Source organism: Otolemur garnettii, unplaced genomic scaffold (assembly GCF_000181295.1).
Source record: "Otolemur garnettii isolate 467f Iridium unplaced genomic scaffold, OtoGar3 scaffold00109, whole genome shotgun sequence".
NCBI lineage: Eukaryota > Metazoa > Chordata > Mammalia > Primates > Galagidae > Otolemur > Otolemur garnettii.
In genome coordinates this window covers 1657160-1679389 of record NW_003852504.1, presented here as the reverse complement: position 1 = coordinate 1679389, position 22230 = coordinate 1657160, and the positions used below count along the sequence as shown (strand labels likewise).

Sequence of the window (22230 nt, the reverse complement as noted above, 5' to 3'; positions counted from 1 at the left end):
ATGGTGAGTGCTTGGCCCTGAGCTACGAAGGAAACGGAATAGAGGTTTACTTCTGAAATCACATCTACATTATCTGTAAAGTAAGATAAACCCTCCTTGTCTTGTTATGAGAAAATAAGTATGAGATAGTCCGGACAGCAATCTGTATAAGCTGGGAAATTCACAAACGAGGTAAATAATAGTGGCTAGATTTGTGGGGACAGAACTCAGCTTTAGCACCACCCTGGTCTTAGGATCTGTCTAGGGCAGAATCTAAATGCAGACTTTGTACATCCTGTTTCTAGGTTCAGAGGCTAAAATACATAATATTGTATCACTAACTTTCACTCTTCAAAGTGGCAGTTATTTATGGTAAATTTTCTCATTCTGATTTAGGACCAACTACATAATTCTTGGTAAGAAAATGAGGGGAGAGAAAGCTAAAGTACAACTTGAGAAATGCACACTTGTGCATCCAAAGGTGTCTGACTTAAAAAATATGATTCAACTGGGGGACAACACAGAATACACTCTAGTTAAATAGATAAAATGCCTTTATTTCTAAAATGCAGCTTAACTACACCCACAGTGTGCTAAGCCAGTTTTGGAATCCATCCTGTGGCAGAGTAAAACTGGGCCAAAGGAGGAGCAGACAGGGCTCCGGGTCCCAGGCATCAAGATGTCACTCTTCTAAGAGCAACTCAATCTATAGAGTTTTTCTTTAGCTGCTTTTTGTGAAGTGCAGAGAGTTGTTTTGAATTCCTCTGTATGACAGAGAGGTCCGACCTGGAGGAAGACCTGTAGCCCACATCCTCTGCTTTTATGGGCTTAATGATATGGCCTGGCTTGGTGACAACCTTGGGAGTAGTCAGCTTTTGGAAGGCCCTCTGGGTGTTCCACGTGGATCCTATAGGGGTCTGGATGGTCCTTTCAAATTGCTGATGGTGGGTGAATGGATATGGGAGCACACGCACCTAGAAAGGAAGGAAGAGTGACTTGGTGTTAGCCAGGGATGCAGTTACATACTCTAATGACAACTCAAGTCAGGTACTGTTTTGGTTGAGGTCATGGTCTTACATGACAACTGCCAGTGACTAAAGTTACTGAGATGGTAAGGCATCCCAGTGCTCCCTTCTAACCTTAGGACTCCCAATCTGCCTAAGGACATTTAAGAGTAAATGAACCTAACTTAGCTTAGGACTCCCTGGGTTTACCCAACAATTTAGAATTAAAAAACTACTCTTGACATTGCCCCTGTCTAGCTACAGTGGCTCGAGGCTTCTGTCTTAGAACGAGTTTTCCTATATAACACCATGACTACAGGAGGCACCTAGGCCTTTGTGTATCCCTGTGGATTTTATGACACTTCTACCCTCTTCATGTTCTCAATCCTTTCCTAACCTCTCCTTGATACATATAATTGATGTTTTAAGGCACCCAAAGATGTAGACTGAATCCTGATATCTATCAGGATGTCACATTTAGCTTCATCTTTTGGCATCACAGAATGCAAAGCTGGAAGGCCCTAGATATTGGCAATGGGTCATTTCCCTTGGCCTCCAGTTTTGGCTTAGAGAAGGGAAGTGCTTGACCTAAGTAAATTAGGAGCAGCATGGGAGAACAGAACCCACAGCTCCTTCTCCTTGCCTGGTACTCTACTACATTGCTACCTTCAGACATTTAAACAATCTTTAAACACTTCCCCAGTTGCCAGAGGAGACAAAAAAAAAAAAAAATCAGGGAGTAAAAATCAGTAGTCTTTGGAGATATCCAATGGAACATGCAAGGAAAGCTGCGTACTATCTAGTGGCCTTGACAGTAGTGAAGGAAACAGATTCTCTTTGGGTTAAGGGAATGTCTTATTTGGTTTGGTGGTTAGATGAGTGCATGTCACCCAGGGGAAAAGAAAAAGAACACTTGGACAAAGTATTCAGTTTCAGGAGATCCCCAACTATCCCAGCTTGAAGCACTTTATTCTACTGCATGTTAGAATCTGCAGTGTATAACAGTTAGCTTTATTACAAAGCTAACAGATAAGGCTCGGTGCCTGTATCTCAGTGATTAAGGTGCTGGCCAGGTACACTGGGGCTGGTGGGTTCGAACCCGGCCCAGGGCCTGCTAAACAACAACAACAATGACAAAAATAGCTGAGCATTGTGGCAGGCAGCTGTAGTCCCAGCTTCTTGGGAGGTTGAGGTAAGGGAATCGCTTAAGCCCAAGAGTTTGAGATTGCTGTGAGCTGGGGCACCACAGCACTCTACCAAGAGCGATATAGTGAAGTGAGACTCTTGTCTCAAAAAACAAAAAAAACTAATCACCCTGGGAAGGGGAGGGTGATATTTATTGAGGTCCATATTGTACTTATCATTTGGAATTATAGCTTGGTGAAGGACCTTTTCCCCTGCCTATGTCATCAGAGACTTCTTAAAAGAGAAGAGGGAAACTATGGAGGCAACTATAAATATGAGCCTGCAGAATGGTAATTCTGAGTTTGGTAAGCCCAATTGCATCAGAATTATCTGGTATACTAGTTGAAAATGCAGAGTTGGGAGCCTTACTGTTGCTGCCCATATTACCCTTTAAGTCTAAATCTTTCGAGTCAGTAATTAAAACAACATAGTCTATCTGGAATTGAATAATGGTCAGTCAGTGAAAACAATAGATTTGATTCTTAACCACAGATCACTGGATTACTCCTCTCAAACAAGAGAGCCAGGCAGTAAAGAGAAAAGGCAATAAAAAGAATAGGCAGCTAAACAGCTAAGTACTCACCTGATGAGCAGCTGCATGGATGTTGCGCTTCTCATTGATAATCACATTTGGCAAATTCTTGTCTTTTCTTGGAGGACCCTCAGGGGCTTTGATGAGAAACCTAGAAAGCAGAACAGCAGGATGTCTTGACTAGGACCATTAAAGACTTAATCAAAAGGACAGGGAGGACACTTAAGGGCGAGGTGAGAGAACCTAGTGCCTTTCTGATAGGATTTCTTCTTCATTCTTACCGGCGTCTTTTCTTGGTACTGGGCTTCAAGCCCACACCACCCCACTCGCCCCAGCCAGGCAGCGTCAGGTCCACGTCCTTTGGCTTACTCGCCTCCATAGCTTCCTTCTTCTCTTTCAAGAAGTCTCTGATGACATCATCCCCAGCAAAAGCTTCCTTTATCATCTGCTTTTGGTCTCTCTCTGCTTTATCTTCCTGGGAAGAAAGAAGAGTGAGAACTACAAGCTTGCCTAATGAGCCATGGTTCATAGCAAGCACCCTTGAATTTTAGGTCGTGACATCTTAGCGCCCTCTAGGGGGGAAGTGGTGAGCAATGATGGTCTTGCAGTCTAACCAATCAGTAGTCAATCATGCTCTAATTTTCTTTTCCCTAGGTAAGTATTCCTAGCTTATTATCATGACACAATTTTAAACTTTTCAGTAAGGGAACTGCAGAGTGGAGGAAGGAATGGTCTGTGTTAGCAGGACTCCAAGTAGCCTGGGCAGAATGTGGGCTTCCTCCAGCTTGTATCCCTCAAAAGACAGGGCTCAGCACCCTTAGCACAGTGGTTACAGTGCCAACCACATACACTGAGGCTGGCGGGCTTGAACCTGGCCGAGGCCTGCTAAACAGCAATGACAACTACAACAACGATGACAACAGCAAAAAAAAAAAAAAAAATAGCCAGGCATTGTGGCAGGCGCCTGTAGTCCCAGCTACTTGGGAGGCTGAGGCAAGAGAATTGCTTAAGCCCAAGAGTTGGAGGTTGCTGTGAGCTATGACGCCACAGCACTCTACTGAGGGCAAAATAGTGAGACTGTCTCAAAAAAAGGAAGTTCTAGGGCTCTTCACTTCAGCAGTTTCAATTACTTAATTAGGGAATCCCTGACCACATGAGATCCCACTGAATAAAACTCTGGCCAACAGCTCAATGACTCACCTTTGAGTTGTCCCACCTGGGGTCTGGTCAGAGCTTTCCTCTGAGGACAGTTTTAGAGCCACGTCACACAAGTTTTGGTAGCTCAGGATTTAGGATGTGGGAGCCTTGGCAGTATCCACATATTTCCATCTATTAAAAATGTCACTGGGACCAGCCTGACCCCATACTATTCTGGACCTTTCAATTACTGAAAAGTATCCTCAGTGAAACAAAGCTTCACTATTCCTTGTCTAAGGATACTTTCTGCACTAGCTCCGATCCCCCATAATGGCCCATGACCCAGGCTCTGCTCACCGACTCCTCTATTGTTGTGGGAACTGCTAAAGACTTCATGGAAGGAGATTTTGTGGTTAGGAGGTTCTGCAGGTCAATCATTTGCTCCTTCTTTTTCTTCTTAGGGGCATCGGGCTGAGTATTTGAGTTCCTCTCCAACTGCTGCCCTTCTAACACAGGTCTGGGAAGCTCCTGATTTTGAAAACGTCCTTCTTTCTCCAGCTCTTCCAGAGTCTGTACTCTTTCTGGCCTCTGCAACAACTGGGGCTCTTCAGGGACAGAGTCCTCTCTCTGGACCTGGGGAACAGTCCCCACCAAACTTGTGTTTTGCTTCCTGGACTGATGGTTTTTCCTGCGCTTCCGAGACGGTGCTCTCAATTCAAACAGTACCTCCTGGCTGCTAGAATCTGTGAGGGGGTGGTGGTGGTGAAAGACATCAGAAAAAGATATTTGGAAGTCGCTTTATCACAGAGCATTTGTTGCGTACCCACTGGGTGCACTGGATACCACCTAACACATTCTAACAATGACAAATGACGAAGATTCTGCAAGCTAGATCTCCTGGAGAGGTCACCAATCATGACCTGTTAAATGGCAGGCAATAGAGTTTAGTAGTTAAAAGCAGCGTGTTGGGAAACAGACATCCTGGGTCCTATTCCCAGCTTTGGCAATGACTCACTATTTAACTGGGACTGTTGCTTAAATTTTTCTGTACAGTAAACTCTGCTAGGGAGACTGCCTCAAGTTCCAAACTGAAAAATGAAAACCATTTTAATAGGTGGCCTCTGAATATGTTTTACTGCTTATAAAAAAAAAAACCTTATCCAGGATTGTTTTATCTTGACTCAAGAATTCACACTCCATATCATTTTTTTTTTGAGACAGTCTCATTTTGTTGCCCTCGGTAGACTGCCATGGTGTCATAGCTCACAGCAACCTCAAACTCTAGGGCTCAAGTGATTCTCTTATCTCAGCCTCCCAAGTAGCTAGGACTATAGGTGCTTGCTACAACACCCGGCTATTTTTTGGAGGAGGGGTCTCACACTTGCTCAGGCTCGTCTTGAACTTGTAAGCTCAGGCAATCCACCCACCTTGGCCTCCTAGAGTGCTAGGATTACAGGTGTGAACCATTACACGGGCCTTCCCACTCCCTATCTTTCACAATCTGCTGTGGCCATGTCAAAAACAAATGAAGTAGCTGCTTTTGAATAGTGGATGTAGCTTGCACCTTCCAGTCACTGGTAACATCTGAGCAAATACCACTATGGGAAACATGGCAGTGGCAGACTTCTAAACTGTCCTTTGTATTGACTCAAGTTGCCTTTACTCCCAAGTCGATCCTGTTCTTTAAGCTTTGGCTTAAAGCCATTGCAGCTCTTCAGATCTGGCCTTTGAACACACGTATATGTTCATTTCTCAAGAATCAAGTTTTGCTCATTTTGACTGGAGTCCATGACTTCTCACTATTTTAGAACACTCTTTGTTGGAAGGTTTGGGAAAATTCTGCATACTTATTATATGAGGAAATCCAAACCCACCTTTCAGACTGCAACCAACTGCTCTATACATTTAGCTAGATGGCCAGTTCAGTTAAGAAGCTGAAGAGTGGCTTGGAGCCTGTAGCATAGTGGTTACGGCACCAGCCACATGTGGCAGGTTCAAACCTAGCCTGGGCCTGCTAAAATAACAATGATAACTGCAACAATAACAAAAAAATAGCCGGGTGTTGTGGCAGGCGCCTGTAGTCCCAGCTACCTGGGAGGCTGAGGCAAGATAACTGCTTAAGCCCATAGTTTGAGGTTGCTGTGAGCTGTGACACCACAGCACTCTATTGAGGGCGACATAGCAAGATTCTGTCTCAAAAAAAAAAAGAAGGCTCAAGAGGATGCTACAGTGCTACTTTCCAAAATCCTCTCAGAACTGGCTACTTGTAACTATTAATCTCAGAAATCTTTAGCTGAAACCGTTAAAGTAAACCTCACTATAACATATTCTAAATAACAGGTCTTAAAAAATAAATTTTTGCCATGTAAAAACAGATTTTTGCTGTCATCTAAATGCATTCCTATATGAAACCAAATGAGACCTGAGAATCTGTCCAGATAGCCAGGTGATTTGTGAATGTAGATAGTCTCCTAAGCAGGCTTTTTAATATTCTGGTTTATCCCCAGACTGGGAGCTCTCTGACCAATCTCAAGGGTGCTAACATTGTTAATATAAAATCTGTTCAAGATAACAGTTAGAAAATATACAAATAGAGTCTGAGCATGGGGGTCACAATTCTAATTTACCAGGTAGCCTGTGGAGCCATTCATTCCCATAAAGCCTCACCCCATAGACACATCTAAACCAGCAATAAGAAGTACAAAAAATGGCTGGGCACAGTGCCTCAGTCCTGTAATCTTAGCACTCTAGGAGGCCAAGGTGAGTGGACTGCCTGAGCTCAGGAGTTTGACACCAGCCTGAGCAAAGGAAAGACCCCATCTCTAGTAAATATAGACAAAATTAAGAAGGCATTGTGCCAGTGCCTATAGTCCCAGCTACTTGGGAAGCTGAGGCAGGAGAACTGCTTGAGCCCAGGAGTCTGAGGTTGCTGTGAGCTCAGCTGATGCCATAGTACTCTAGCCTGGGGCAACAGAGCGAGACTATCTTAAAAAAGAAAAAAGCCACTTCTACTTACCAACAAAACAAAAACTCCAGCAATTTCTAGAAGTATCATAATGTCTCAAAGTCCACCTTTCTATGTCTATAAGTGTGAGCAGATTTGCTGTCCCACCATATGTACTTTTCTCTGGTTTGCAGGTGCCAGGAATGCTAAATCATAGCCTTATTTTAGGGATGGTTATTGTTATGTCTTTCTTTCTTTTTTTTTTTTGAGACAGTGTCTCAAGCTGTCGCCCTGGGTAGAGTACTGTGGCGTCATAGCTCACGGCAATCTCCAACTCCTGGGCTCAAGCGAGTCTCTTGCCTCAGCCTCCCAAGTAGCTGGGACCACAGGCGCCCACCACAAAGCCTGGCTATTTTTTTTTTTTTTTTGGTTGCAGCCGTCATTTTTGTTTGTAATGCCTGGGACGGATTTGAACCCACTACCTTAGGTGTATGTGGCTGGCACCTTAGCCACTTGAGCCACAGGCATCGAGCCTGTTACGTCTTTCTGGAGACTGTAAGCCACCAAGAGCAGAAAATGTGTCTGAACACACTGCACAGCCATGCAGATGACTGCTTTTTAAACACCTATTATTATGAATCTAATTTCTCTTCAGGGACCCTGTGTACTCACTCTTCAATGTCCCTAGGGCCTAATCACTATGCAGCATGTGTGGCTGGACACTTTTCTCTCATAGTCCATCCATAGCACTATGAAGTTCTCCCTTCCATTTCATCACAGCTCACCTTGTGCTTCTTGACTGCCTTCTTGGTTCAGCCCAGAACTTTCTCTAAGGGATTGCCTTTCCTCAAGTTCTTTTAACATTTCTTCCTCTGCAACTGGTCCTTCATCTCCTTCACTTTCAGAAACCTTGTGCGCCACAGGTTCTGGCAGTTGTTCAGGGTCCTCCTGGATTTCAGCCTCTTTTGCGTCACTGGTGCAACTCCTGAACATCCAGGGATTTGGTCCATCTGCATTCATCTGCACTTCATTTACTGCATCAGGGACAAGGACTTCTTCTGTGCCTCCCTCTTCTTCTTCACTCTCTGAGACTACCTGGAGTTTCTGCATCAGTTCTTTGTTCTTGGCCAATTGTTCCTGCATAGCTTGTCGAGCCTGGAGAAAGCACAAGAGCCTTGCCATTAATAACCACATTAACACATTTCCTGGTCTGTTTCTTTTTTTTTTGTGAGTTATACTTTGTTGCCCTTAGTAGAGTGCTGTGCTTTCATAGCTCACAGCAACCTCAAACTCTTTGGCTCAAGTGATTCTCTTGCCTCAGCTTCCCAAGTAGCTGGGACTACAGGCACCTGCCATACACCTGGCTATTTTTAGAGATGGGGTCTCACTCTGGCTTAGGCTGGTGTTGAACCTGTAAGCAATCCACCTGCCTTGGCCTCCCAGAGTGCTAGGATTACAGGTGTGAGCCACCATGCCCGGCCTCTCTTTTTTTTTTTTTCTTCCTTTTAGAGACAGGGAGGGTTTCATTCTGTTGTTGAGGTTGGAGTACAGCAGTGCCATCTTAGCTCAGGGCAGCTTCAAACTCCTGGGCTCAAAGAATCCTCCCACCTCAGTTTCTTGAGTAGTTCTGACTATAGGCATGCAACACCATGCCTAACCAGCCTGGTCCATTTCTTAAAGTTGTTTCCCCTTGATTTAATAGTTATTTCTTATTGCTTCTTACTGATTTCAATACTGTTTAAGTATTATATTAGTAGCTATGGAATAAAATGGAAAACAAGTTCTTTGCCCTCAAGGATTCAAATGTAAAACAAGATTAAAAAAAAAAGCTCCTCTCCCCTTTGCTGGACTTGCCTTCAATGCTGTTTCTCTTTCATCTCTCCTTTTCCACCTTGTTCCTGGTCATTTTCCTCTCTGCCTTAGTGCCTTAGAGATTTTCCTGATGCCTTGTTAGACTGCTAGTTTTCCATCCATCCTCCTGGCTCTTCCCCAACCCTGCTTCTGCTAGCATCTTTAATGACTGATTTTCCTCTCTCTCCTCCAATTCCAAATCTTTTCTAACCTTGATGTAATATGACCTTCTTACCTCCAGGTCATACTTGGCCATAATTGCCTTTGATTTGGCCCATTTCCCACTGTTCTGGTGCTTAAGGCTCATTCGCTCCTGGAAAGAGAAGACAGTATGAGATCTCTAGCACCTTCCAGGAAAAGCTGGTTCAAAGGGATGGAAGTGAGAAGGGCAAGAGACAGCCTCACCATCATCCTGGCCTTCTCCATTTTTTCCAGTTCTTCCAAAGCTGCAGTTGGATTGACCTTCCGCAGGTGCTCAAACTCTTTTAGGGCTTCCTTGGCCTTTCCTTTCTTCATGACTTTGTGATACCTATAGGATGAGAAGGTATAGGAGGAAAGAGTTCAGAGGTTTAGCTGAAGCACTGATGCCATAGGCACAAGTGCCCATCCCACCTGAAAGGTTTCTCTAAGCAAGAGGCTAGAATGGACATCATAGAACTAGTTGGCCATAGGGAGCCAGTTTGGGACATCAGACAACTGGCAGAATTCTTGGTCCCCACAGAGTCCATTCTCCTTTTATAGCCAAAGGGAAGAGTAGAATGAATTTTGAAGAGGCAAAAAGGAAGGAAGGAAGCCCTACTGGCTTCAACAGCTATGGAAGTAAGAGCTTATTCTGTAGAACCGCTCCATGATACGGGGAAACAGAGAGAAAGTAACCAAACAGTACTTTTCTTTGGCAAAACCAAGGATGAAAGCCAAAACCAGAGGAGAGGATGTTACTGAACTAGGTAAAAGTATGTGAAGTTGTTTTGGGAATAAAAAAGGCTAGTCACTCCTATTTTGGACTTTTATATGACTCTTCTTATCACATAAAAGATTCTCTCCTAAGAATTTATTATGACTAGTGACATCACTTTCTCCCATAGAACCAAAGGCCAGTTCACAGGGCCCCCTTACTTTTTGCTTTTGATTTTCTTCGCTCTTCGAGCCTTGGCCTCATAGTAGGACTGGAGAGCCCTGGCCCTCTGAAGCTCTGCTCGGCGCATCTTTGCCTACAATGAATGAATGACATTTACAGTGGCCCTTAGACTATGAGGGCAGCAAATGCTGGGAGAAGCATAGCAAGCCTGGGTATATTGAAGATCTGATGACACTTACCTCTTCCAGGCTCATGGCTTTGAGAGAGGCCTTTTCCACAGGAGTCAGTAAAGGGTCTGTCACTGGCTGCTTGTTCTTATGGAGGAGATTAAAAATTTCCTGTTCCAGGGGAGTTCTTGCCTTAAGGAGATAATAAAACATTCTGAGTCTTAAGCCATGCTTTTATAGCTTTTTCTATATATATTCCTATAACTGTCTAATTTATGAAACTATAATTGAAATCACTAACTAGATGGGATTGGCTGTTACAGTAAAAGGGGGTTTTGGTTTACAGTTCAGCTGTGTAAATAAAACCTTATTCTGATTTAAGACAACTTCAACAAATGAATTTTGAGGTTACGCTAATATTACTGAAGAGAATCACTCTGTTTTTAGGTTACTAATATAGTAGAACTTCTGTAAGTTGACCACCCTTGGGACTGTAATGTATGATTAATATATGGAGGTAGTCACCCTAAAGAACTAGACCTACTGTACTCATATGTTCATGTGATGCATGTCTGGTCTATGAAAATTAGGTCAACTTTAGGAGGTGATTAATGTAGGGAGATGGTCAACTATTGAGGAGGTTATACTGTATATGTAAAACAGAATTCCATTCTCTTAAGAAGCTAATCAGGATGCCCTTGAGGTAAATGCTGGTAGGAAAGGAATAGCAGTACCAGAATATAACAGTGTTGATAGTCAATCAGTCCTTATAATGTATATTTGAAGCACATAACCATTGTCTTTAGTTAGGAAATCTCAGATTCATACCATAAGCCTCCTTTTAAGAATATTTCTATAATCCTAGCACTCTGGGAGGCTGAGGCGGGTGGACTGTTTGAGCTCATGAGTTCAAGACCAGTCTGAGCAACAGCGAGACCCCATCTCTAAAAAATAGCTGAGCTTTGTGGCAGGCACCTGTAAGTCCCAGCAACTTGGGAGGCTGAGGCAAGAGAATTGCTTGAGCCAGGAGTTTGAGGTCGCTGTGAGCTATGATGCCACAGCCCTCTACCCAGTGTGACAAAGCAAAACTCTGTCTCAACAACAAAAAAAATAGTTCTAGAGGGAAGGGGAGGTTAGATCGTAAGGTAAGTATTATTTGCCATTGATGGTATAACCAGGAAATAGATCTACATAATGGCTCAGAGGGGAACCTCCACTTTTTCAAATCATAGCCAACTGCTACAAATAATGTATGTGTATGTTCCTGGTATCATTCATTACTGTTGAAAGGAAACAAGAAAAACATTCTCTGGCACATTCTACAAATTTAGCTTAAGGGTATGTGATTTAATTTCCTGAGCATAAAGAGACATTGCCTTAAAAAAAAATATGACCTTCATGTAATTAGCTTGCTTTTGACAGTTCAAACTCTGTTTTCTAACTTTGGCTCCAATTCCTCAGTTTCCAGTTCATTTTGCATGTTAGGCAGTGTATGTTTTATGTATGAAATGAATGAAATGTGAACCAGCTATTTCACATGTCCATAAAAGCCCTTGTTTGCTGCTTGACTGATATTGTGAGGATGGCTAAAATAATCAGGCCAATCATGCCACAGCCCACTCTCGCAAGGCACAAAGACAGCCCTAGGCAAAAGAGGCAGTTGCAAACCTCACACACATATTATTGTTTTTATTCAATAGTCATGTATATCATGGTCAGTATTAAACTTACAAATATCTGGACAAATACATAAACACACATCATCATACATTGCATGGTGCTATTTATTTAACTATAAACCTATTCCACTGAAAGGTACATGTTCTTCCATTTTTAGTATCTGCAGTAGTAATCAATCACAAAGTACAGTGATTTATATTACAATGTTGTAATATCCCTTCAATTCAATTCAATTTACAAACATTTATTGATTGCAGATACTTTCCAGGCACTTGTGTGGGGTGCTAGGAATACACAATTGATTAAGATAGTTCCTGTCCTCATAGAGCTCACAGCCTTTCACAGCAGAGACACATACAACATTAACAACATAACTTAACACATTAAATGTTATTCTATAAGGGTAATCACAAAGGGAGAACTATAAATTTTTATTAGGAGGTGGGTAAGGCTTGGGGGAAGTGACTTTTTAAATTGTGTTTGAGTAGGCTGAGTGCAGTGGCTCATGGCTATAATCCCAGCACTCTGTAGGTCAACATGGGTAGACTGCCTGAGCTCAGGAGTTTGAGACCAGCCTCAGCAAAAGTGAGACCCTGTCTCTACTAAAAATAGAAAAATTAACTGGATGTTGTGGCGGGCGCCTGTAGTCCCAGCTACTCAGGAGGCTGAGGCAAGAGGATCACTTGAACCCAAGAATCTGAGGTTACTGTGAGCTGTGATGCTATGGCACTCTATTGAGGGTGACAAAGTGAGATTTTATCTCAAAAACTGACTGTATGTAAGAGAACAACGTGTTGTCCAGTATAGCTAAAATGATAGGTGCTTCTATTTTATACTGTAAGTGGCAGCCTTTGAAGGATTTCGAGTAGGAGAGAGACAGTCTTGTGTTTCAGCAAGAAAAACCCAGTGGTTGTAGGGAGGATACATATACAGTTCCAAAGAATAAGTACTTTAGGACAATGAAAGTGAAAATGAAGAAGCAACAGGATCCGAGAGCTATTAAAGAGACAGAATTTACGGGACTAGCCCATGGTATGGGCTGGGGAAAGGGCAGTTAAGGGCACAAGTAGGAACCAGATGACTGAAGTTTCCAACTTAAGTGACTGGGGTAGGGAGTTGGGCTGTTAATTGAGTTAGAGTGAAGGTGTGGTATATGTTTTGGGAGGCTGAGGGAAGGAAACCGAGAGCTTAGTTTGGACTGTACTAAGTTTAGGGTGCATATGGAAATCCAGGTGTTCTGCTAGGTGTATGGAATATGGGGCTGGAGGTTAAGAACAAATTGGGAATGATAGTGGAAAGTCATGGAATTTACAGAGCAACAATAAAAAAGGACTAAGAAAAGTCAGAGAAACAAAATACCAAGAGTATGTCATAGACAGTAAGGGAGGAGAGTTTTAAAGAATGTGATGTGCCAAGGGTGTAAAATAGGCTAAAGACTAAGAAGGCTTAGGATTTGGCAATTTTGAGGCCCTTCAGTAATGGCCTTGAGAGAAGTTTCAACAGGGCAGTCAGGCAAGACAGTGAGAGAGTGGAGGCAGCACTGGATACTAGCTCTTCCCTACATGCATTCCTTATCAAATAACAAGGTTTACTTTATTTTTTAAAGCTGAAATCCAATTTATTTAAGTGTTAACAAAACCAGCTTATATACCCTTGTTAGATTAGGTCCAAAAGGTATCTTCACCATAATTTCAGCCTTTAAAATGCTATGCTGTGCTTCTCTAATTTCCAGCAGGGATATGCAGCTTTTCTAGCACCCTATCCCCTTTGTGAGGGCTTCTTTTGTGGGTTTATTGAGAGACTAAGGTTTTGAGAACACTTTAGGAAATGCTAGTGTAGACACATAATGGAAAGAAGTTATTGTACATCATTTCTATAGCACTTGCATTTCCTCTGTGCCACATTGGCATAATTTTTCAAAAATAAATCTCAGAATAAGTAAATGGTATACTATATTCAATGTATAGCATCTGGCCCCACTCTGTCTTGAAGAAGCTGTGCCATTCTTAGTGCACTCTCCTCTATCATCACCTTGTCTTTTTTTTTTTTTTTTTTTTTTTTTTACAGAGTCTCACTATGTTGCCCTCAGTAGAGTGCCATGGCGTCACAGCTTACAGCAACCTCCAACTCTTGGGCTTAAGTGATTCTCTTGCCTCAGCCTCCCAAGTAGCTGGGACTACAGGCGCCCGCCACAACGCCCGGCTATTTTTTGGTTGTAGTTGTCATTGTTCTTTTAGCAGGCTCGGGCCAGGTTTGAACCTGCCTGCCTCGGTGCATGTGGCTGGTGCCCTAACCACTGAGCTACGGGCGCCTAGCCCACCATCTTGTCATTAATAACAAACTTGGTATTTTCCTGCTGTCTCCAAGATTACACTGGTATCTGGAGAAAGCAAGGTGCAGAACAATGTGTAGTAGCATACTACCATTTTTTGATTAAAAAAGGAGGTAAACATGAATATATAAATAAAACTGTTAAGTCAACAACAATAACAAAAACTTATAACAGTGGTTACTTTTGGGTGAGCATGGGGGTAAAAATGATCAGATAGGGCACAGGGGTGGGGTCAGACTTCACTACATAACTTCTATGCTTTTTATTTTTGAATCCTACAAATTGTATTACCTCTTAAATTTTTTTTTCCTAAAGTCTCCCTTCATTCTGCAGCCACACTTTAAACCTGATCTCTTTTTCATGTGGAAAAGGAAGTCTCCTAGAAAGAGAATGGTAGTGACTTCAACAACATAATCAGAAACAGAGCTTATCCCCTTAATAAGTAAGTACTTGCTCAATTTCTAGCTATCGTGGCAGTCAATGTTTATTTTAATTAGCTTTAACTATGTAAACTTCTCAGCATGTAAGATACTGTCATTCCCTGGATTTTTAGACAGCACAGAGGAGAAGCATAAACAAGGCATCTATTCATGGCTTGGGCACTACTATTTTTTACCATTCTTCTATTTAAGACAGAGAATCCCGTTATAGACTCCATACCAATGGTGTATTGGAAAGGTAGGCTAGCTGCTCTAACGCAGTCATTCATAGACTAAAAATTGAAGACTTTAGGGACAAACATATACCATTACCAACTTTTAATTCTGCCAAAAGCCTAACTACCATTCCACCCCCCCACTCCATCATTTATTACCACCATAATTTCATAAAAGAGGACATCAATATCATTAAAGTAGAAAGGATTACCTCATAATAAAGAAGAGCTGGCAACATTTGACGGGTACCAAACAAACATACTCAGAATTATTCTTTTGGTTCAGATGGATAAAAACTTTGTCAGGGGTCAGTGTTTGGGAAACCCAGCTCTAAAATACCTCCCCCCTGCCTTTGCAGCTCAGTCATTACGAGTTACTTATTGAAGTTCTAGTCACTATTATTAGCAACACATTATTTTTCAAAGTGGTACTCCTTTATAAGCAAATTTTGGGTTCTGTTGCATATATATCTCAAGGCATCATTAATGTTATCCAGTTCCTCGTTTTCCTAGGATTAGAATGTGGTTTTAAAAGTGCTTTTGGGCTTGGCGCCTGTGGCTCAAGCGGCTAAGGCGCCAGCCACGTGCCCCTAAGGTGGCGGGTTTGAATCCCCAGCCCGGGCCTGCCAAACAACAATGATGGCTGCAACCAAAAAATAGCCGGGTGTTGTGGCAGGCGCCTGTGGTCCCAGCTACTTGGGAGGCTGAGGCAGGAGACTCGCTTGAGCCCAGGAGTTGGAGGTTGCTGTGAACGTGATGCCATGGCACTCTACCCAGGGGGATAGCTTGAGGCTCCATCTCAAAAAAAAAAAAAAGTGCTTTTGATGACCTTGAATATAAGAAAGAAAATATTATGTTCCCTCTATACTGGCAATCAGATCTTTTAACACAAATGGAAATAGCCAAGTACCATATACTAAAAGCGGATGAAAAGTGACTACAGAGCTCCTGTGTGTTGCATGACTGATAGTGAAGATATGCTGCCCTCTTTCTCCCATTCTGACCACTAGGCTAAACTAAATTAAGCTGGGACTGAGTCTTAATGTGTCCAATCAAATCAATAGCAGGCTCTGAAATCTCAAAGCTGCAAAATCTCACCTTTCCAGGTTCAGTTTCTTTTTGTCGTACTCACCTTCCAGCCACTGAGCACATGTTCAATGGGAGCAAAGGCTGGCTGCTTCTTCTCCAGGGGAAAAACCAGCTGCTCTGCTTGCCGGTTCTTCAGGACGATAGGATCCCATTTGGAGAGGACTTGTGAGGTTTTATTGAATGCTACTTCTCTGTGGATCTAAAGCAGGCAAAGTCCATAAAAGGAGAGAGCCACAAAATTAAGCATCCAACTCCAAAGACTAACAAGAATTAGAGGCAATGTTTCTTAGCCCAAGACAGACTCAGGATGCTAGAGATTACCTCTTACTTCTCAGGACTGCATTTCCCCCTAATTGTTTTTAATCTTGTACATAATGGGGAAATCACAACTCCCCCTTTTCACATTTCTTAAGCCTTTCTCCTTTTGTTCTTATATTAGCCCACTTCCCTTTGTCAATTCGAGTTCTTCCCCTTAGTGGACCATTTTCTCTGTGACTTACCCTTTCAACCTCTTCTTTGTTAAGGGGTAACTCCACAGTCTTCTTTGATTTGACTCTATTCAGTTGCTTTTTCACAGTGGCCAATGAGGATGAAGTTTTACCTGGCTCAAGCAGATCTGCAAGGACCAGCTTTCCTCCTGATCCTATAGAAAGGCCAAACTTTTTGGTCAGACTGAAGTGAAGCAAAATCTCAATATAACACAGAGAGTAGCCTCAGTAGAAAATGCTTGTAGACTATCAAATGTGCAGAGAATCAAGAATAATTCTTTTACTTTATCCCCTATTCATAACTATGGCAACGCCATCATCACTCTCCTATATTACCCTAATGCAATTCATTCTTTTTCTTTTTTTGAGACAGAGTTTCATCATGTCCCCCTCGGCAGAGTGCTGTAGTGTCATAGCTCACAGCAACCTCCAACTTTTGAGCTTAAGTGATTCTCTTGCCTCAAACTCTGAAGTAGCTGGGACTACAAGCACCCACCACAACGCCTGGCTATTTTTTTGTTGGAGTTGTGACTGTTGTTTAGCAGGCCTGGGCCAGGTTCGAACCCTCCTGCCTGTGGTGTATGTGGCCAGTGCCCTAACCACTGAGCTACAGGTGCCGAGCCTTCAATTCAATCTTAACATGGTGCCCAGAGTAATCTTTTGAAAATACAAACCACAGCATGTCTGATCCTGCTGAAAATCCTCCAGTGACTCCATATTATACCTGGAATCCCATCAACATAGCCCTATGGGATGTGGTCCCCATTTGCCTCTCTAACCTCATGTTATTCCCTACTCTCCACTATACTTTCTAGTCACATGGCCCTTCTTCCTATTCATCTAACAGCTGTTTCTTCGCTAAGAGCCTTCGCACTAGTTATTCCCTGGCCTGAAATGCTTTCATCTATTTTTGCACTGCTGACTTTGTTATTCAGATCTCAAATTTTGCCTCTTCAATGATCTTTCATGACCAACCAATTTAAAAGTAGCTACTTAGTTTATCGAATCATCTTTTTTTTTTTTTTTTTTTGATAGGGCCTCACCCTGTTGCCTGGGACGGAGTATAGTAGCATCATTATAGCTCACAGCAACCTCACACTCCTGAGCTCAAGAGATCCTCCTGCTTCAGCCTCCCAAGTAGCTGGGACTGCAAGTGCACACCACTGCACCTAACTCATTTTTCTATTTTTTGTAGAGACGAGGTGTTGCTCTTGCTCAGGCTGGTCTCAAACTTCTGACCTCAAGCGATCCTTCTGCCTCAGTCTCCCAAAGTACTAAGATCCACCATCTTGTTTAATTCACTGTCTGTCTCCTCTCATTAGAATGTAAGCCTTCTGCGATCATATCTTAACTACCACTGTAGCCTTAGTATCTAGAACAGTTACTGATACATAGAAATACAATAAATTTCTGAATTAATATGCTTGAAATACATTGTTACTTGTTCTGAGAGGCTGTATCAGTAGTTATTACAAAGAAAACATATTTCAGCTGCCTAAGTTGTGAAGAGGGTAAAAATGATTTGGCATCTAGACTTGGTATTAGGCTAAAATCCCAATTCTGTCACACTTACTACAGAACATATTTTTTTGTTGTTGCAGTTTTTGGTTGGGGCTGAGTTTGAACCTGCCACCTCCAGTATATGGGGCCAGGACCCTACTCCTTGAGCCACAGGTGCTGCCCCAAGAGAACGTATTTTTTTAAAATTTTTTTTAAATTTCAGATTGATATACAGTATATAAATATTTAAGTTACATTGTTTTCATTTCTGGGGTAAAGTTCAAGTTGTAGTTGAGCCCTTCACCCAGGTGGCGTGCTGAACACCCTCACATTGTACACATTAGGTGAGATCCAGCCAATCACTCTCCTTCCTTTCCCCTCTCCCTCCCTAGACTATACTTGTGGAGAATGTATTCTTAATAGGGGTGATTTTGCACCCCTCTTCCCAGGGGTGGAAATTGGTTGGGGAGGAGGTTGAAAAAAATCTCAGATATTACAAAGTTCTGTAAATTACAGTGCTGTCCAAAAAAAATCTTATTCCTGAGTATTTGATTTCCTATGGTAGAAGGAAGGCAGGGGGCAGAAGGTAGTGAAGAAAAAAAGTCTAAAGAAAAAAAGGTTGAGAAAGACTGTACTAGGTGATGGCCCTTGAGTAGGTAACTTGACCTCTGAACTCCTGAAGAAAACATTGACCTGTCCTAACTCAAAGCATTGAGAACTGAAATAAAAATGAAGTTGTGAATACTAAAGAGCTATGCAATTATGAAACATGACTAAGCTAGTAAAAGGCAGCCTCTATCCCAAAAGTATCTCATCAAGCTCCAAAGGAAACCCTGACTACTACTGCCTTCCAGGCTTTCTTTGAGAAATGGTAGAAACTCAAGGGCATCTGACTACCCTTCCTCATTCACCCTCCTAGATACTTATGGTATGAATCATGAGCTATATCAAAGACAGCTCCTGGGGAGATGAGGTGACCACTGTGCTTTTGGAACCCCACAAACTTCACACATAGATATCTTTCCTTGTTCAACTTACCTTCAGAAGTGACGCTGAATTCTGACACTTTCAGACTAGCCTCAGATCGCTCAGCCAATTTCTGCCTGAAATTAGGCAAAACAATACAATAAAAATGGGTACATTTTGCAGGGGAACACTTCTCTTTTCAAGCAAGGCTTTAGTTTTTTTGGATTTCCTAGGGTCAGGTTTTGTCATGAAGCAAACAAGAAATACCCATTTCTAATCTGGACCTGGTAGTCTAATCCTCATCTCTTCTCTTTATGTAGACTGAGCCCCTCAAGTACACAAGGTTATACAAGGTAAGCATAGTGGAAAATACATTGGACTTGGATTCAAACACACCTGAATCTGCCACTTGTGAGCCAGGTGACCATGCGGGTAGGTCAATTAACTTCTCTAATGGGAATAAGTAATGCTTACTCAATGCTTCAAAAGACTTTAAGTGTGAACTAAGAATTCAAATGCATGAAGGCCTAACACAATTATAGCAGTAAGGATAATAAAGCTCACAATTACATAATGCTGACTATATGTCAAACAATGGTATTAAGATCTTTACACTGGGCACTCAATAAATGTTAGCTACAGAGAAGTCTCATGGAAGCAGCTAGTTACAATCTGCCCAAACTGATGGGAATGTTACCTATTTTTTCCACCAACAGAGCTGATCACTTCTAGAAGCTTTTGATGCTTTCTCTCTCCATCATTGTCCCCCTAAATAAAGAAAAGGAAAAACCCATCAGAATAATGAAGGGTGGGAAAAGACAACATGGAAATTGAGGCCTATATAAAATCTCTCATTCATTCTTTTGGTCAGTGGAGAATTTGGGAATCAGAAGAGGTCTGGTGTGCAGGCATTCTAGTTCAAACTGAAAGAACTGCTTCAAAATCCAAACTCATTATTATAAGAAACATAGATCCTTAGTAACTTGGGAGCTAATGCCATGCCTCTGTCCTAACTTGTTTTGGGACAGAAAGAGCTGAGAATGATATTTCTGTATAGAATATACAGTGTGATCTGATACAAACCCCCTAACATACGGTATAAGTCATAGCCACAATCACCAAGGTAGCCTTTCCTAGGGAGAAAACAAACAAACAAAAAAACCCAAAAGCAAACAAAAAACTCTCCTTGTTACTAAAACAGGTACACTGTATGCTCCCACCCAAGAAAAAACAATTTAAGCAGTTTTGTTAAGGGAATAAAGAATTAGAATTCCTATAACATCTGCTGGAGATCCAGCTTAAAAATACATACATGTATATTTCAGTCAGATAATTAAATAACTCTCCATAGAAATCCAAACTTGGGAAATGGGGAACTCATGTAACAAGGACCATGTGCTTTGGCCTCATGAACTATACTTATAAGGCTTGAGAACAGTGATTGTAATAATAGACTTCAAATTTTCAAAGCACTTAATATTTTATACATCACTAAGTAACTGTGTAATCTGAAAGACATGAACAAATATATAAAGTGTTACCATCCCCTTCCTTTCCAGAAATATGCTGTACTGTCTACTCTGATTTTGAGGGCAGTTTTAGCAGTTGTCACCTACCTCATCTTCACTATGACTCGAGGGGTAGTCTTCTGACAGATCCACTAGTTCTTCATGTTGGCTCAAAGCCAGAAGGCTGTTAAAAGAGGCAAGAGAGAAATAGTACCATTTGGAAAACTTCTAGTCTATTAAAACATTCTTTAGAAGATTCTAACTTTCAGTTCTCAGAACATAATAGTCTCATCTCTTGGAAGACGTAAAAAGAAAACAGAGTGAACGCCTTTGGAAATTTGTCAACGTCGAATTTAAACCAAAGTCAGATATTACCTCTAAGAGGTGACCAGCAGTGATAACCCATACGAAACTACCTGAAAAAGCTCTAACACTGCAATGTTTGGCACCTTTCCTATTGGCCTCTGGGAAGCTATAAAAATCTCAGATTCTAGAGTTTGAGGTGGCAGAGGACGCTGATACTGGCCCTTGAGGTAAAGCAGTTTCATGCGTATTATTTCTAAGTGTCCTCCACATGTTAAACATCCTTTAGGTGCAGCCTCCTCAAAAGTGTCACCTTAACCACTTGCTCTCGGGAAGGGGGAAACAAGGAATTGGTCGAAAGCAGCTAAGTAAGCCATTTTTCTTGCGGCTTGGTCGGCAAAGTTGGGAGCTTTTAACTGAGGAGATTGGTACGCACAAACAAATTATAACGTCGTTACCTAACAGCACCTATTGGTATTTGCAAGGCGAATATTACTAAACGGATTACATTTAATTCTGGCGGGGGGCATGAAACATCACAGAAGTGAAAACATCGTGAATGATACCAATCAGCAAAGGTTTCCAAGACGTAGAGTTTATAACCCCCACAACTGCCTGCGCGGGGTTAAGCCCGGCCTCAGCACAGGAAGGAAAGGGGGTCACGTGACAAGGAAAGCGGCAACATATTAACTTAGCTGGAGAGATATAGGCCACATCAGGACCATAAGGATGCTGCTAAAATGCTGAGGAGCGGAATGAACAAATTAAATTAAATTAATGTGGCTAGAAAGGATGGGTCACGGAAAGTAGTAACCAGTACGTTACCAATAGTAACCTCTAGGGAGGGGTACCATTGTCTGTTAAAAGGCAGTTCCAATTTCCCAAAAGCTGGGGAACCCGACCCTCAAGGAGACCCAGAATTCCCCCCATCCCCTCTTTATTTCTTACCTTTTCGCAGCTCGGTTCACGCTCATATCAGCAACCTACTTCTCACATGGACCAAGAGCGGAAGCCAAAAGAAAAGTAATTTCCGTATCTGCCGCAAAGCAATTTTTGCTTCCGCCAATCGCGTGCGACAGTTTACGTCACTTCCGCTTTGTGCAAGGCTATTGGGAAACTACAGCCCTAGCGGGAGGGGTAGAAAACTGAGTGCCTGGGGCTGGAAGGAGTGTTCGCCGGCCAGGCGGGAGTTTCCTCTGCCAGGCTGTCCCTTCCCGCCCGCCTTTCTCTGGTGTCCCGGTGTCTGTCCTCTTGGCCTCTAGTTTCCACGCGGTGTAAAGTGGGTGATCTTAGGGCTGGGGTCTTGCCTCTTGTCAGGGCTTGAGTCCGACCCTTCGTTTGTGCCCAGCGCCTTTCTGTGTTGCACAGCGTCCCGAAAGCCGGCCACTGGGTAGCTCAGGCTTCATTGAACACTTTTTTTTTTTTTTTTTGAGACAGAGTTTCAAGCTGTCGCCCTGGGTAGAGTGCTCTGCGTCAGAGCTCACAACAACCTCGCATTCGGGCTCGGGCTCCGGCTTGGGCTCAAGCGATTATCTTGCTTTAGCCTCCCAAGTAACTGGGACTACAGGCGCCCGCCCCAATGCCCGGCTGTTTTGTTGTTGCAGTTGTTATTGTTTTAGCTGGCCAGGCCGGTTCGAACCCACCTGCCTCGGTGTATGTGGCCGGCACCCTACCCACTGAGCTACAGGCACCACCTGAACACTCATTTTTAAGTGGCTGGGCAATTTTTTTAATCCCGGCCTGGGCAATTCCACAGTGAACAAAACAAGTTTCCTTCCATTTTTTTTAAAGGAAAAATCTCCGTTGGTCCTGAGCTTCTTTTTTTTTTTTTT

The 22230-nt window shown here is 42.5% G+C and overlaps 1 protein-coding gene across 1 annotated transcript; it reads right to left on the bottom strand.

Moving 5' to 3' along the window:
* Nucleotides 1–513: 513 nt before the first annotated feature.
* UTP14A (UTP14A, small subunit processome component) lies at nt 514–21468 on the bottom strand. Its single transcript, XM_003796934.3, has 15 exons — nt 21347–21468; nt 20204–20279; nt 19285–19355; nt 18660–18724; nt 16134–16276; nt 15677–15832; nt 9950–10069; nt 9749–9843; nt 9038–9161; nt 8868–8945; nt 7567–7936; nt 4195–4580; nt 2982–3175; nt 2752–2851; nt 514–953 (listed from the first exon to the last, which is right to left on the bottom strand). Exons 1-15 carry the CDS (start codon nt 21370–21372, stop codon nt 681–683), a joined length of 2277 nt encoding a protein of 758 aa, XP_003796982.1. The 5' UTR covers nt 21373–21468; the 3' UTR covers nt 514–680.
* Nucleotides 21469–22230: the final 762 nt, after the last annotated feature.